At 39.8% G+C, this 17,525-nt stretch overlaps 1 protein-coding gene across 4 annotated transcripts in view; it reads left to right on the forward strand.

The window, feature by feature from the left end:
- Positions 1 to 17,525, forward strand: part of STX6 (syntaxin 6) — a 53,276-nt gene that overhangs the window by 18,735 nt on the left and 17,016 nt on the right. For all 4 annotated transcript variants that reach the window (XR_012033138.1, XM_072831021.1, XM_072831020.1 and 1 more), the window contains exons 2-5: positions 2,866 to 3,035; positions 5,776 to 5,870; positions 13,969 to 14,031; positions 17,384 to 17,509. Coding sequence is in view for 3 of the 4 variants with exons in the window: in XM_072831021.1 (XP_072687122.1) it covers positions 2,866 to 3,035; positions 5,776 to 5,870; positions 13,969 to 14,031; positions 17,384 to 17,509 (454 nt within the window). In the remaining variant the exon portion in view is untranslated. The remainder of the gene's footprint in view (positions 1 to 2,865; positions 3,036 to 5,775; positions 5,871 to 13,968; positions 14,032 to 17,383; positions 17,510 to 17,525) is intronic.

Here is a 17,525-nt window from a genome sequence, read left to right on the forward strand (position 1 = left end):
TCTTTTACTCATCTTGAATTTGTTTTTGTGTATAGTGTAAGAAAGTGGCCCAGTTTCATTCTTCTGCATGTTGCTGTCCAGTTTTCCCAACACCATTTGTGGAAGAGACTGTCTTTTTTCCCATTGGATATTCTTTCCTGCTTTGTCAGAGATTAGTTGACCATATACTTGTGGGTCCATTCTGGGTTTTCTATTCTGTTCCATTGATCTCTGTGTCTATTTTTGTGCCAGTATCATATTTTTTCTGTTGATAGCTACAGCTTTGTAATATAGCTTGAAGTCCAGAATTGTGAGGCCTCTGGCTTTGTTTTTCTTTTTTCTTTTAAAGATTTTACTTATTTATTCATGAGGGTCACAGAGAGAGGCAGAGACTTAGGCAGAGGGAGAAGCAGGCTCCCTATAGGGAGCCCTATGTGTGTGTGTGGTGGGGGGGTTGGGGGGGGGGGGAATTGATCCCAGGACCCCGGCCTGGATCACTTGAGACAAAGGCAGATACTCAAGGACTGAGCAACACCCAGGTGCCCCTGTTTTGCTTTTTCAAGATTGCTTTGGCTATGTGGGCTCTTTTGTGGTTCCATATACATTTTAGGATTGTTTGTTCTATCTGAAAAATACTGTTGGTAGTTTGTTAGGGATACCACTTAATGTGTAGGTTGCTTTGGGTAGTATAGACATTTTGGCAATATTTGTTCTCCCAAGCCTTGAGAATGGAAATGGAGAAAATTTTTAAAGCCTTGTGGCTATATCTAATTTGAAAGCATTCTCAATCATACCATTTAATGGCCTAGTTTAATTTTTCTAAGCCAGAAACACACTCATTTGCTATATGTATGTTGTATACCTATATATGTTTAAAGCTATAATATTAGAAAATCTTCTAGTGAGATTTTGGATTTAAAAATGTCTCAGATTAAAGACAAGCTGCTGAATGGGAAAAAATATTTACAAATGACATATCTGATAAAGGGTTAGTGTCCAAAATATATAAAAGATTGATACAGCTCAACACCCCCCAAAAACCAATTAAAAATGAGCAGAAGACATGAGCAGGCGTTTCTCCAAAGAAGACATATGGATGGCCAAGGGACACATGAAAAGATGTTCAACATCACTCATCATCAGGGAAATGCAAATCAAAACTACAATGAGATATTACCTCACACCTGTCAGAATGGCTAAAACCAAAAACGCAAGAAACAAGTGTTAGCGAGGATGCAAAGAAATATGAACCCTCATGCACTGCTGGTGGGAGTGCAAATTGGTGTAGCCACTGTGGAAAACAGTATAGCAGTTCCTCAAAAATAGGACTACCCAACCACCCAGGAATTGCACTACTAGATATTTACTAAAAAAATACAAATACAGTAATTTAAAGGGTTACATGTACCCTTATGTTTATTGTAGCATTATTTACAATAACCAAGATACAGAAGCAGCCCAAGTATCCATTGATAGATGAATGGGTAAAGAAGATGTGGTGTGTATATACACATACACACACACACACACAATGAAACATGATGTAGCCAAAAAAGAAATGAAATCTTGCCATTTGGAGAACAACATGGATAGAGCTAGAGGATATAATGCTAAGTGAAATAAGTCAGTGAGAGAAAGACAAATACCATACGATTTCACTCATATGTGGAATTTACGAAACAAATGGGCAGCAGAGAAAAAGACAAATCAAGAAACAGACTCATTGACTATGGAGAACAAACTGATGGTCACCAGAGGGGAGGTAGATGGGGGGATGGGTGAAAAAGGTGATGGGGATTAGGAGTATACTTACCATGATGAGCACGGAGTAATGTATGAAATTTTTGAATCACTGTATTGTATACCTGAAACTCACCTAATACTGTATGTTAACTATACTGGAATTAAAAAAAAATTAAGTCTCAGATTAAAATACTTCCCTTCTGATAAAGAAGATGTGCTTTATGTATACAATGGAATATTACTCAGCCATTAGAAATGACAAATACCCACCATTTGCTTCGATGTGGATGGAACTGGAGGGTATTATGCTGAGTGAAATAAGTCAATCAGAGAAGGACAAACATTATATGGTCTCATTTATTTGAATATAAATAATAGTGAAAGGGAATAGAGGGGAAGGGAGAAGAAATGGGTAGGAAATATCAGAAAGGGAGACAGAATATGGAAGACTCCTAACTCTGGGAAACGAACTAGGAGTGGTGGAAGGGGAGGAGGGCGGGAGGTGGGGGTGACTGGGTGGCGGGCACTGAGGGGGGCACTTGACAGGATGAGCACTGGGTGTTATTCTGTATGTTGGCAAATTGAACACCAATAAAAAATAAATTTATTATTAAAAAATAATAATAAAATAAAATACTTCCCTTCTGAAAGACTAGCTACGTAAGTAACCCTTCTTCTACCCTTTTCACCCACACCACCCCTCGCTCCCCAAGAAAAGGAAAGCTGTGTTAGGATTTGTTCATATGAATATAAATTACTATCACACCAAATGGCAGCATATGTTAATGTTAATGTGGCACTTCAGTTAATTTGTAGGATTGCTTCTTATGTGACTTTTTAAGTATAGTCTGTTGAGAGAAAAATTAAATTTTGTCCTTCCGAAATAAATTTGAAATAGCTACTTAAATAATGACTATTTTATTCCAAGATCAGTTTAGAATATAATACAGTTATTTTTAAAGGGTTGAACTTTGATATTTGTCCGGGAGGAGCTTTCTCTAAAGCTCAGAAAACACTTTTGGGAATGGTAGTTGCTGAATATGGTATATGATCATAAGTGTTAACTTACGTCAGGCAGTAGTTAACTTGTTCATGGAACATGTTGTCTGTGATTTCTGTCCTTTCCCTTCACCTTGATTACAGAGAGGTACAGAAAGCAGTCAACACTGCCCAGGGATTATTTCAGAGATGGACAGAGCTCCTCCAAGATCCCTCTACAGCAACGAGGGAAGAAATCGACTGGACCACCAATGAGCTGAGAAACAATCTCCGGAGTATAGAATGGGATTTGGAGGACCTTGATGAGACCATCAATATCCTTTTCTATGGTGCCTATGCCTTTGGGGTAAACAGAACAAGTTTACAAGTGAACAAGTTTTTCTCAAGATGTCTCAAGTACATCAATTAGATATTTCCTTTTATAATTGATTGATGTTGCTCTTATTTGTATCATGCCACACTTGGAATAATTGCCTAGTAAACGAAGGCATAGGGGCCACATTCATCTATGGTGTGTGATAAATCCGGCACTGTAAGACATTATATAGTGCAGTGGTTATAAGCTCGGACCCTGAAGTCAGACTGTGTGTTCAAGTCCTGGCGACACCAGTTACTGACTGTATGACTCTGGGCACGTTGCTCTCTGCTTCAGTTTCCTCCTTGGTAGAAAGTTAGGGTAATCGTAGTACCTGTCTCATAGGGTTGTTGCAAGGTTAGCAGGTAAGTGTGGTGCCTGCTACACAGTGAGCTTCTGTGAGTGTCAGCAGTCATTATTACATAGACGTGAATACAGACCAGTGTCCTACCTTGTTAATTAGGAACCAAAAGAAAATCCTTTTGTGGACTTTTTTCCTGTTCAAGAAGTGATGTTACAATGCCACTGTCCATCAGAGAGGCATTTTGTATCATGAAACTGCACTTAGTAAAAGTAGATCTGTTACGTTAAGTCATGCTGTTGGTGTTCACTATGTCCACTGACCTAACTGATGAACCAGAGAACCATAGCATTTTTCTTCAGGTGGAAAAATTCCAGTTAATCACAAATTTTGAAGATCTGCCAGTTGCATATTCTCAATTCTCTCTTGTTCTCTCTATAAGTGCAATCTAGGAAACCAGCTTTTCAGGTTCATATAGAGTTGATGTGTGGAGGGCATAATCTTTATATTTCTGTTAATCATAGTGATCCTAGATGCTTTTTAAATTATTTAAAAAGTAGGTTGTTAAAAATTAGTGGAGCAAAATGAGAGGGTAGAATCAGAAGCACAGGTACAGGGAGATACTTGAGATGGAGGGAAGAGAAGAAAATTGGGGACACAGAAAATTGTGAGAGAAAAGGGGCAGCAGTGTTAGCAGATCCATGCACACCTTGGAGATAGTGCGAGTTTGGCTACAGACCATAGCAGTAAAGTTGAGTATCGTGGTAAAGCAATTCAAGTGAATTTTTTGGGTTTCCTGGTGCATATTAAAAGTTGTGTCAACACTATACTGTAGTTTGTTAAGTGCAATAGTATTTCATCCAAAAAGTGTGTTTATATATATATATATATATATATATATATATATATATATATATATATATATATATATCTTAATTTAAAAATACTTTATTACTGGGGCACTTGGCTGGCTTAGTCAGTAGGTAGAGCATGTGACTCTTGATCTTGGTGTTATAAGCTCAAGCCCCACGTTGGGTGTAGAGATTACTTAAAATCTTTAAAAAAAAATACTTCATTGCTAAAAAATTCCTAGTCATCATCTAAGCTTTCAGTGAGTCACAATCAATCAGATCACCATAACAACTACAATAATGAAAAAGCTTGAAATACTGAGAGAATTACCAAAATGTCACACAGGGGCATGAAGTGAGCGAATGCTATTGGAAAAATGACACCGATAGACTTGTTCGACACAAGGTTGCCAGAAGCCTTCGATTTGTAAAAAACAAAACAAAACAAACCAGTGTCTGCTAAGCGCAGTAAAACGAAGTACAATAAAATGAGATATGCCTGTGTATTCATCATTCATTCAGCAAATAATCATTGCGTGTACCACAGGCTAGATATTTTGTTAGATACTGAGATTGGATTTTTTTTTTTTAAGATTTTATTTATTCATGTGACACAGAGAGAGCCAGAGACCTAGGCAGACGGAGATGCAGGCTCCCCATGGGAGTCCGATGCAAGACTCGATCCCAGGTCCCCAGGATCACCATCTAAGCCGAAAGCAGACAGTCAACCACTGAGCCACCCAGGTGTCCCTGAGATTGGATTAAGGCAAAACAGTATACCAGCCCTCACAGACCAGATGGTGGGGAGTGGCGAGGAGCTCAAAGGACAGGGGAACAGACATTGATCAAATAACGCTATATATTTAGCAGACTATAAGAGAAAAGACCAGAGAGCCATGCGAGTATCTGACAGGGGGCGGCAGGACCAGACTGGGAGTGAGGAGATTAGGAGAATGTTGAAAGAAAAATTGAATTTTGTCCTTCTCAGATAAACTTGATATAGCTACTTAAATAATGACTTCAGTTTGTACATTTGGGGATTAAGAGTACCCTTATCATAATGAGCACTGAATAATGTGTGAGATTGTTGAATCATTGTGTTGTACGCCAGAAGAAGCCTCAGCCTCTGGATTAATAAGCAGGGTTAGCTTCTTGACATGAGTAGAGTGGTTTGGAATAGCAGATGAAAAAGGCATGCGAAGCTGTCCTGGGAAAGGTAGTCTATAGTCAGAAAAGAGTAGCTACCAAATGCTGGCAGGTGTCTGGGAGAGTGTAATTCAGCTGTAGTCAGCCAGCCATGGATTCCTAGTGAACTCAGCAGAGGCTGTGTTTCCTAACCCAGTGGGTCTTCTCCATTTGGAGGCACAGAGATCCTCATAGTGGTGGGAGGAGAAGGTTTGAGAATGATGTGTGGCAAGTTGACTATGTCTTAAGAAAACATTTAAGCTGGATACTGTTGCTTGCCTCTGAGAGATTTTGTGGTTTAACATGATGTTGTTGTTAGGCTTCTAATGATAAAATTGCTTTCCCTTGACTTTTTGACCCACGCATAGTTGAAGCAAACCCTAGAAAATTCAACCTCGATGCGACTGAATTGAGTATAAGAAAAACCTTCATCACAAGTACTCGGCAGGTTGTCAGGGTAAGAAATATGATCTAATGTGTTATTTGTGCAAGACATAGCTACTCTTCTCAGAACTTTTTCTTAATTGTAAACTAGTAGGTTTAACTCTGAAACTGCTTTTTAGTATGAATGAAATGCCAATATCCCTCACAGTTTCTCTGATTCAAATAAAGAAACTTGTTTTTAGTATTGTCAGGCTTATTTCTTAGAGCAAAAATGAGAGTAGATGACTGGCTTTGGGGAGGTTACTTTCCTTGGCTGTCCTTCCTCCAAACCAGTGATCTCTTTGCCTTGTTACTTCTTGGTATACTGTATTTTTGGACAAAAGGAAGAATTACTATTGTAGAAACCATTTGGTTTCTTGATTGATTGGTAATCACTTTACATTGTGAAGAGTGACTCTTACCGGGTTTGGATAGCGGCCTCTTCCACCATCTGAATTGTTTCTGGAACTTTTGCAACCCATGTTACTGACATTTCCATATACAACTGCTTGACAGCCTTTCGGGAGCTGTCCAGAGCAAGCATCCATCAGAATGTAAAATCCAACTGAACAAGTCTTTAGTTGCAAATTATAGAGCTAATAACCTATTGTTTAAAAAAATAAAAAAACCTAAGAGAAAATATAATTTAAGTCAAATCTCGTCTCCTTGAGATATGTTTGTATTTTGAAACTATATGGCTAAGCCATTTGATTAGCATAACTAGATGTAAGAGAACCAGCTGTCTTTAACATATGTACTAGAAAGCAGCTTCCTTGAATAAAGAAACTTGGGATCATACCAGCGCTAACATATGGCTTTTTAGGAGTCATCTTAGGCAGGAACCTTAGTATGTGTTTGCCAAAGACTTTATGTCATGTGATTTCCTTTTGAAATTATTTCAAATGGTAGGTTATCACTGAACTTTAACTAATTCTTGTTTCTTCTTTTATTCATTAGTTGCCTTTCTATATACATATATCTAAATTATTGTTAAATAAGCCCACACTTTAATGGGCCAGTAACCTTTTTGGACCTAGGTACATCATCTCTATACACTGAGCATTTGGGTTAGACACTCCTAATTGCTTGCCAGTTCAGAATGCTATTCTGATAAGAAAGCCCCTTATTCTAATAAGATATATTCCCAATTATTTTATAAATATAGTTTGCTTTTTAAATTTTTTGTAATAGATTTTCTGAAAGATACTTTTTTTTTTTTTTAAGATTTATTTATTTATTCATGAGAGAGAGAGAAAGAGGCAGAGACATAGGCAGAGGGAGAAGCAGGCTCCCTACAGGGGGCCCGATGTGGGACTCTATCCTGGATCCTGGGATCACACCCTCAGCCAAAGGCAGATGCTCAACCACTGGGCCACCCAGGCATCCCACGAAACACACTAATGTAGAGGCTGGTATTTAAGTGGCACCTTGCAGTGAAGCATATATTCCTGAATTCAGTCATTGTATTTGTTCCTTTTGCAAGATAGTACTTTGCAAATTGAAATTCAGAGGTAAATGTATTATAAGTTAAGTTGGTATAATTAGAAGTAGAAACCAAAGTTCATTTTCTAATACTTGAAAAGGTTTTTTCAAGTACATTCTTTGAAAGAAATATTTTAAATCCAGTCCATCTTTCATAGTGTTGTAGTCCTTTTAGAGTTGAAGTCTTCTAAATCATAGTTAACTATATATATATATATTTTTCATACTTAACTGTATAATCCAACTGAGCATTATACAGTTTTTAATCATTCTTGTTTTAATTATGACCCCTTTGGGGGAAGCTGTTCTTGTTTGCTGGTTATAGGTTAACAGTACCTAACTGAGCTTTTGCTGATCTTGTTTTAATAAATTCTAATTGAAACTCTGTAAAAAGAGAAGGAGGTAGTAATGATGCTAACTTGATTTTCTTTTTAAAGCACCATGTGTTGATTGAATATTATTGCAGTTAGCTAAGCAGCCTTCATATACAGAGATCTCTGGGTTCTAGTTGGAGGAGCTAGAGTGGGATCAGAAAGTGAGCAGATTGGGGAAAGGAGACTTAAGACCAAGCTCCGATTTTGGGATTTGTGTATCACAAGATTATGGAGTTTACATAACCATTAACCATTGTTAACCATTATCAGGAGGTTTTCATTTAGTTGCTCCAAAAAGAATACATTTTGATCCACAATTGATGCCAGTTGTGCTTTCTCCTTCTTAGGCAGGAGAGTCAGCGATACATTGTACATTTGTGTGTATGTGGTTGTTTTCTCTGAAGAATTACGTCTTGTTTTTCTTTTCAATGAACATTCATTGGTTTTGCTTTTATTTTTTTTTAAAGATTTATTTATTTATTTATTCATGATAGACATAGAGAGAGAGAGAGAGAGAGGCAGAGACACAGGAGGAGGGAAAAGCAGGCTCCATGCCAGGAGCCCGACATGGGACTCGATCCCGGGACTCCAGGATCAGGCCCTGGGCCAAAGACAGGCGTTAAACCGCTGAGCCACCCAGGGATCCTTGGTTTTGCTTTTAGAAGCCTCCCTTGTTTCAAGAGTCTTGTTTATGTATGTTTCCCCAAATGTCTTTTAAGGTTGTACCATTTGTCCTAGGTTTGTCCTAAGTTTTGCTCGCAGTTTTTACTGAAGAAAGGAAAATATACTTTTTTTTGTGTGTTAATATAGCCTTTGATATTTTTTTTAATTTTTATTTATTTATGATAGTCACACACACAGAGAGAGAGAGGGGTGGGGGGCAGAGACATAGGCAGAGGGAGAAGCAGACTCCATGCACCGGGAGCCCAACGTGGGATTCGATCCCGGGTCTCCAGGATCGTGCCCTGGGCCAAAGGCAGGTGCCAAACCGCTGCGCCACCCAGGGATCCCAGCCTTTGATATTTTTGAAGTAATCATTTTTACATTTTGGAGTTACCTACTCATCAGTGATTTACATTTGCAGTTTTTCTGTTGTGAAAATATGTACCAGAAGTGATCTCATTTTAACCTAGTAGAGGAAGGTTTTGCAGTGTATGACAAGAGGGACACAGGGAATGAACTGCTAGGGAACCTAAGTTCTAGGCTCATCTGTGACCTTAATAAATTTCATCATGGCAAGTCACTTAGCCTCTCTAGGCTTGACATATTATCAACTAAATGTTCCTCACAGACATTCTCTAACTTTAACTTTTTAAAGGCAAGGAGAACTATACACCCCCCTGGGGAGGAAAAAAAACTTGTTCCAACCCAAGAATTGTTTATGTTTCATCATAAGACAGATATGATTAACTAAAAAGGGTGAGGTGTGTGCGGTCTGAGCACAGAGGACATTGGCACATGAGACTTCTGAGTGGGAAGTACTGGGATATATAGTTGTCCCATTCAGTGATTTCAGAGGACACTCTGAAATGAGAACAAGAGTGTAAATAACGGATATTTATTGTTCTTTTGGCAGATGAACCAAATTATATTGGTGCTAGGTGTTTCTTGTCTGCCGGTTCTAAACTTCACGTGTTAGAGAGAAAATAATTGATTATGGTTTTGGCCTGATGGATTATGATAGAATACCCTTATTAAACTGGTCAGTAACTTAGCTTAAAATTCCAAACCCTAATAAGAAGTAATCTGTTGTGTGGTATCTCACAGCTTTTAACCTATGTAGAAAAAATGCCATCCTGTGGAAGTGAAAGCTGGGCACCTTACCTGCTGCTGTGGCCACACACAGGATGAATACTGCACAGCAATTGGAGAAGTCACAGCCATCAGGGCTAACTGCCCCCTGCCCACACACACACACATATTTTATTAAGCAGAAACTTTAAAAACTGGAAGTTTTAAAATATATATTTCCTTAAAGTAATACATGTTCATTAAAGAAAATTAGAAGAAAGTCATAAGAGGAAAAAAAAGGAAAAGAAACCAAAGCTCAAAATAATAAACACAGAACTTTGTTATATTTTCTCATTTTCGTAACGCATAATAGTTGTATTTTTAGAGTGATCATACTGTTAAGCAATCATAAGCATTTTTATTTTTTTAAATTAAAGGAAATCCATACCTGTTTTTAAAATGCAAATAATTTTGCCATATGAGAAAGGTGAAAATGCTCCCTCATTCTGTAATTCCCCACTCCCTAGAAATAATCACTGTTAACAGTTTTACATGTTTTCTCTAGCCATTGTATGACCCTGAAATAGACCCTTAAAAGAAATGGCATATTAGTCTGGGTTTAATCTGAGTTACTACTCTCTTGTTTGGACATAGTGCTTATTTCTATATTTCTTTCATATTATAAATAACCTTGCAGTGTACATCTTTGCTTTTTTTGGTGGGGCATATATTTTACTTTACATTAACACTTTTTTTTTTTTTTTAAGATTTTATTTATCTATTCATGAGACAGACAGAGAGAGAGAGAGGCAGAGACACAGGCGGAGGGAGAAGCAGGCTCCATGCAGGAAGCCCGATGAGGGACTCAATCCTAGGACTCCAGGATCACACCCTGAGCTGAAGATGGCACTAAACCGCTGAGCCACCCAGGGATCCCAACATTTTTTTTTTAAGATTTTGTTTTTAAGTAATCTCCACATGCAACGTGGGACTCTAATTCACAACCCTACAATCAAGAGTTGCATGCTCTACCAACTGAGCCAGCCAGGCGCCCTCTTTATATTGTTTTCTTTTTCTTTTTTTTTTTTTTCTTAAAATAAATCCTAGTAGTGGACTTGATAGGTCAAGGCCATGAATATTTGATACAAATATCAAGGCTCTTGATACAAAACATCAAGTTTTTTCAGAGTCCAGTTTACCTTCCAGCCATTGTTCCAGAACAGTAGTGTTTTGTTGTTGTTTTTTACATTTTTATTGAGGTATAACAATAGAGGAAAGTGCACGCATCCCAAGTATACAGCTTTAAGAGTTTGTAAACTGATCATAGCCATGGAAACAGCACCCAGAAGCATTCCAGTACATTCCTAGTACCCCGTAGAAGGTTCCTTGTGCTCCTTTACATTCTATATTTCCCTGTTCACTGTCCTGACTTCTAACAGCAAAAACACATCCTACAGATGAAGTTCAAAGTTTAATTGAACTTCAGTTACTTTTTCCATACACGTGTTGATATTTTCATTATGCAAGTAATGTTCGTTGTCTTGAAAAAGACTATTATAAAATATATTAAATGCATTTTTAAAGCATATATTATCCAAATCTATGAACATTTCAGATATTTGCTCTGTATAGTTAATAATATATATAGGATTGTACTATTATTATTATTTGAATATCTGAATATCATCTTAAGCTCTAATTGATAATTAGGAGCCCACAGGCCAGGAAATAATTAGGTGACAGTCTCACTTTAAGGCTTCTAGAATCTAGACCAGAGCAACTGAAACTTCAGAATTCATAAGACTCACCTGGGCACTTGTTAGCTGTACCTTAGAGTCTGCCTGAGTAGGTCTGGGTGGGGTCCAGGGACCTGCATTTTTTTTTTTTTTTTTAAGATTTTATTTGAGAGAGCATGCAAGCACAAGTGGGGGGGTGGAGGTGAGGGAGAGAGTGAATCTCAAGCAGACTCCATGCTGAGCGTGGAGCCCAACTCAGGGATCAGCCTCATAGCCCTGAGATCATGACCTGTGCTGAAATCAAGAGTCAGACAGTTAACTAACTGAGCCACCCGGGTACCTGAGGGATCTGCATTTTTAACACCCATCTCAGGTGACTGACTCAAGTAAATCTCACACATTTAAGAAATATGGCTTCTGTCACTGAATTCCCTTTGTTTTAAATATACCAATATCTTGTCTTTATTTTTATGGTGAATATTTTCTTTTACTAAGTGTATTTTTCTCAGTTTCTATGGATGGGCTTTTATTTTTTGTCTCTTAAGGTTTGTCAACAGATGAAATAGGTGGAGAATCCTAGAATTTCTGGGTCAGCTGCACCCTAGATGGAGCACCCCTCAGATGTGCTACCTACCCTGTGTCATTACCAAGGGCTCATGTATCCTCTTGCTGAAGGCCCCCAACTGTGAGGAGCTTGCTCCTTCTGGATGCACCCTTTCTTATCTGGGGCAACACTGCTGCATCGTGACAAGTTTTAATAAAATGATCTCTTTACTTTTGCCCTGCCTAAGTAACACTTTTTTTCTACAGAAAAACCAAAATCTAGATCATGAACCAGAACACTCTATGGCCCTGCTTAAAATATTTTTAAGGCCTTCTTCCCATTGCTTTTGCACAGAGGCCTACAATCTATGTAAGAATGGTTTTATGTTTTTTAAAGGATAGTTAGAAAACCCACACACAACAAAGAGCATATGACAGGGTCTGAATGTTCACTGTCTACTCCTTTACAAACAAAGTTTGCCCACCTGCCTCAGGATAAAATCTCAGTGGCCTGAAGGTCCTGCATGTGGGACCAAGCTTCTCTTCTGTCCCCGACCCCGAACATGCAGTTGGCTCCTTCAGCCACCCTAACCTGCCTTCTCTAGAGCTAAGGGTACCTTTGTATTTTCTGTTCCTTTTGCCCAGAATTCTCAGCCTTTAGCTCTTCTGGTGGTTGGCTCATTCTTACCCTTTAGATCTCAATTCCAGTGTTACCTCCCATCCTTCTGAAGTGATGTCCATCACCCATTCAATTCCAGCCCTTTTTGTTCCCTTCCTTCCCAACACAGTGATTACCCTTAGATGTGTCTGTGGGATTGCTGTTTGCCTCTTCTCCACTGCAGTATCCACTCCACGTGGGCAGGAGCTTTGCCTGTATTACTCTCTGCTCCAGGTGGGCGCATATTAGGCTTGAGTAAGCATTTGCCAAACATAAAAATGGGTGCTTAGAAAGTTGAAGCAAGGTGATTATTATTCTGACATACCATGGTAGGAATTAGGAAAACTGTGGAATGTCTGATTTGCTGTTCGCATGTCATGGGTCTTGGAAGAAGCCTCTAGGAGCTGAATACCTCAACATTTGCATTTATATAATAGCCTACTTGCCAACAGAAAATTGTATCAAGTATTTTGGCAACTTTTTTTTTTTTTAAAGAAAATTTGTATTACAGTAATCATGTATTCATTTCAAATCATTTGAACGTCTACTGGGTTGTGTTTTCTTAAAAATATTTCAATTTTTTTTTTAAGATTTTATTTATTTATTCATGAGAATACACAGAGAGGAGAGAGAGAGAGAGAGAGGCAGAGACACAGGCAGAGGAAGAAGCAGGCTCCATGCAGGGAGCCCAACGTGAGACTCGATCCCGGGTCTCCAGGATCACACCCTGGGCTGAAGTCGGTGCTAAACCACTGAGCCACCCGGGCTACCCGGGTTGTGGTTTTAAATATAAGAAAAAAGGGTTGTATTTAATAAAGTATTTTGCTTTAGGTTGAGTAATGGGTCCGTCAGTTTTTCTTTCCATATAAACTTATTTTTGCTGCTGCTCTGGAAATTCACTCTTGTGTTAGAAATACTCTAGACTGGTGGTGCCTGGCTGGCTCAGTTAGTAGTACATGTGACTTTTGATCTTGGGGTGGTGAGTTTGAGCCCTGCATTGGGTATAGATTATGAAAGGAAGGTAGGAGAGTCTATACTGCACATGAATCCAATTCAGAAATCAAATAAATAAAATAGAATACTAGAAAGTATTCCCTGGTGCTTAATGGTAAATATACTTGATCCTACAGTGTGTGGTTTTTTTCACATGTGTTCTGTTTGCAGATGCTAGCCCTTGAGCACAGGCTTCTGTGTTTGTGCCCCAGGATTGCCATTTACTGACCGTGTGACCTTAAGAAAGGATCTTAGCCTTTTTAGATCTCAGTCTTCTTACCTATAAAATGCAAATAATACAGCTTCACAGGGTCATTATGAAAACTCAGTAATAATGTGTGTAACCATACCATGGTGTTCCCAGCCTGTGGTAGGTAACCAGGAAGTATCAGTTCTCTTCCTCTTTCTTCCTGTTTGAATTTAATGTCCATGTTACTCCTTTTTAAGGGAACGGGAGTCTTTTATTTGCTTTATTTTTGAGACTTACAAGCTAAAGAATGCTGTCTCTTTGTTTTAAAAAAAAATTCACAGTAATGTATGTATTTTGCTAGCATGTAAAATGTTAATCATGATTTTGTTTTCATGTGTTTTTTGGTCTTCTACTCATCTCATTAGGACATGAAGGATCAGATGTCAGCTTCATCTGTGCAGGCATTAGCTGAACGAAAAAACAGACAGGTGAGTAAACACCTGAACGCACAGTATCAATCAAAGAAAATCACATGGTTAGGTATTTGGAATTAAAAAATGCTGACGTCTGTGTATAGTGTGTTCAGGCAGAAGGCCTGTATGTGCTGAGCCTGGAGTGAGGCCGGCAGGTGTTGCAAAAGTCTGATCCCTTTGCCCCAGCCCTGTCCTCTGTCTCTCCCTTGCTCACGCCCTCTATTTCTCTGGTCAGGGCTCCCATAGCACCCTCTGCTTATCCCTGTAGCCCATATACACAGCCATTCACTCTGCACGTGTTGCACACATTCTGTGTGCCAGGCTCTGGTAAGTGCTATAATTGCTTCCTCTCTTCTTTTTTTCTCTGCTGGACCCCAAGCTCCTTGAAAGTGAGGAGCAGTCGTGTCGGGCTGTTTTTAAATCTCCAGCTGTTGTTACATTGCCCATAGAACTTAACTAGACATTTAATGGGTGAAATTTTATGTAAAGATATGAGAGGAACCTTACATGTGTGTTAGATCAAATATTTCATTGTTGTAAGTATTTTTTTGAGATGAGGTCCAGTTTTTATTAGTTGTTACAGATAAATTATGAAACCTGATTTCAGAAATGCAAGTACACATGATGACATATCAAAAATAAAAGCTGCAAGAGACTAGTCCTTGATTTTTAAGTATCTTTTTTTAAAAGATTTATTTATTTCACAGGGGAGGGGGGCACGTGTGTACACATGCTACTGGGGAGAGAAGTAGAGGGAGAGAATCTGAAGCAGACTCCCTGCTGAGCAGAGAACCTAACACAGGACTTGATTACAGGACCTGTGAGATCATGACCTGAGCTAAAACCAAGAGTCAAATATTCACTTGACTGAGCCACCCATGTGCCCCTTAAGTATCTTTTTAAAATTAGACAGTTTGGATAGAAATTCCTTTCTAACAGATAAAATCCTTTTAAAAATATATAATAGTCACCTAAAATTTAGATTTAACTTCAATTCTTTTCAGACTTTATAAAGTTACCGATAGTCCATTTAGTAGACTGTTAATTCAAGGAACAGCTTATCATTTTTAACTAGGAATTGGTAAATCCTTACTTTAGACCTGTGGGTGTTTGTTGACCCATTAAATTTGAAAACAAGTATTATAAGAGTTCAGAGAAAGGGAAGGGGTTCTCCAGATACCATTTCACCTAATTTTCCTGTTTCCTCTCCCTGCATTTTATTCTTCCAGTTATTGTTGTGGTTTCTTCTTCCTGTCTCCCTCCCTTCCTCTTGCCAGTGATGCTAGGAAAAGCCAGGCGCTAACCCGGCTCATCTGGCATGAACCCTTGAAAGAAGATAAGGGCATGGCCATGGCTGGTAGAGTTCCCTTTTGTCCTCACTGGAGCTTACAGAAGTTGAGTGACCGTACCCAGAGCAGTTGTGACAGTGAGATAAGGAACACTTGGCCTCCATTACTCTGAACTTGAATTGTTTTATTCTCTACTACTATTCTTTACTCTATTACATAGTAGTAGTAAAAGTGGAACTCGCTTAAATGTGTACTTAGACATTGCCTTTCCATGTATGGCTTGGAATTTTGTTTTTGGTGTTGAGTAAAATGTCACAGAGTCACAAATTTTCAGGGAACGGCAGGGCCAGTTTTCTCTAAGCACTCCAGCAGGCAGCCTGCCTCACTGCTTCATGCCAGGACCTCCTGCTCTGGCACCTGCGCACAGGCTGGTCTTCCGGTGCTCTGGGCCCTCTCCATCTTCGTTCCCATGAAAGTAGATTCCTGGAAGGCAGACTGATGAAATCGAATCTGCTTCACAATAAAGCATATAGCTAACTTAACGGCATGACATATGTCCACCTAAGTGTAGACCAGAAAAAAACAGACCCGATGGTGACCCCAGGAGCATACAAGGCTGGCGGAGACTCCAGTTCTCTGTCGGTAGCCTCATGATGTGCTATATATAAACTTTTTCTGACCTTGAAAAAACTGTCACTTGGCCTCAGTGTCCTCCATAGATTCTTAGAGTCTTTGCCTTAGAATGAGCAGGCTCTTTTAAACTTCACAGCCCTGAGATTAGGTTGAGTAGAGCCATGTACAAAAGGCCTTGGGTCTACGTTATACCAAAGACAGTCCCCATCCAGCCTCTTGACTGGACTGAGGAGGCCTTGGGCTGCTGGCAGCTCTCGTGACGTCCTGATCCTCTTCTCAGAACTCCCTCAGAACTTAGGCTCTGCGTCTTGAGCTTCCCTGAGCCCCATTCCTGAAGTGTGGCTGTTTGAAGTCAGTCACCTCCGAAATCAGGTGAGGAGGTCTGTGTCTGTTTGGAGGGGCTTTCAAAGGCCTTTTCAGACAGAGAACCAAGTAATCAGGCTTTAAACAGTTCTGGAGATAAAAAATACCCGGTAAAAAGATTGGCAGTTCCACAAGGAAAGGATCTGAGCCAGCACAGCATCTTTTGGTTCTTTGTGCAGGGCTAGTATGAGCAGTAACTTTGACCAACTAGTCAGACAGGCTCGTGGGGCTCCCAGTCAGAGCCCACTATGAGAATGAGCTCTCATATTTCTGGCCAGCTTCTTCATGGAGGGCAGACTTATCCCTTTTCCAGACTTATCCTGTTCTGGCTACAAACTTCCTTGAATTCATATTGGGAAACCTGACCCTAGCGAAGAGCTCTGACTTCAGCACCAGTGCTTGCCTGGGCTGTCAGGGTCAGGCGCTCATTTGTGACCATGCCTGCTTGTGAAATAACCACCCCCCCCCCCACGCCAGCTCCTGCTTGGGAAGCCTGTAGCCTTTTAGTTCAGCTGAAGGGCACTGGCATCTATTCATGGGTAAAATTGAACAGACATTGGTGGTTCTTGTGCCTTCTGTGCATGAGGGGCTGTGATTTAGCTTGTCATTCCAGGCAGCTCTCTCTGCCTCCTTCCGAAGAAACCCAAAACTTTCTTGGCTCATACTTGAATAAAAAGGACTCTAGATCCTGTGGAATGAGATTAGAACCTATGGATCTCTGATGAACTTCCAATGGTGGTAGGAAGAGCTGGCCTGAAGAGACCAAGTGCTTTTAGATTGTAAAGCAGTATACAGATGGGCGTTTGTTGACTTAGAGTTGACCTTTATTTGTATTTTCATGGGACAAAGCCCATTTCTGAGTCCCATCGGGAGAGCTTAGAGGCAGCGGGTGCCCTTCCTGGCATTCCTGAAATTGTGCCACGCAGGCACCAACCTACACCACTGGACAAAAGGCTGACCCGGTGGAAAAATGCATTGTGAGCAACATGTGAACTCTTTCTGTCACGGTGGTGGAGCTTTTCAGATAGTAATGGCTTGTTTCCCCTGACCCGGCTGCCCCCCACCCTGTTCTGCTCTCACAGGCACTGCTAGGGGACAGCGGTGGCCAGAACTGGAGCACGGGGACAACAGACAAATACGGGCGCCTCGATCGTGAGCTCCAGCTAGCTAACTCCCATTTCATTGAGGAGCAGCAGGCACAGCAACAGGTACCTGAGAAGCTGC

Source organism: Canis lupus, chromosome 6 (genome assembly GCF_048164855.1).
Source record: "Canis lupus baileyi chromosome 6, mCanLup2.hap1, whole genome shotgun sequence".
Taxonomy (NCBI): domain Eukaryota; kingdom Metazoa; phylum Chordata; class Mammalia; order Carnivora; family Canidae; genus Canis; species Canis lupus.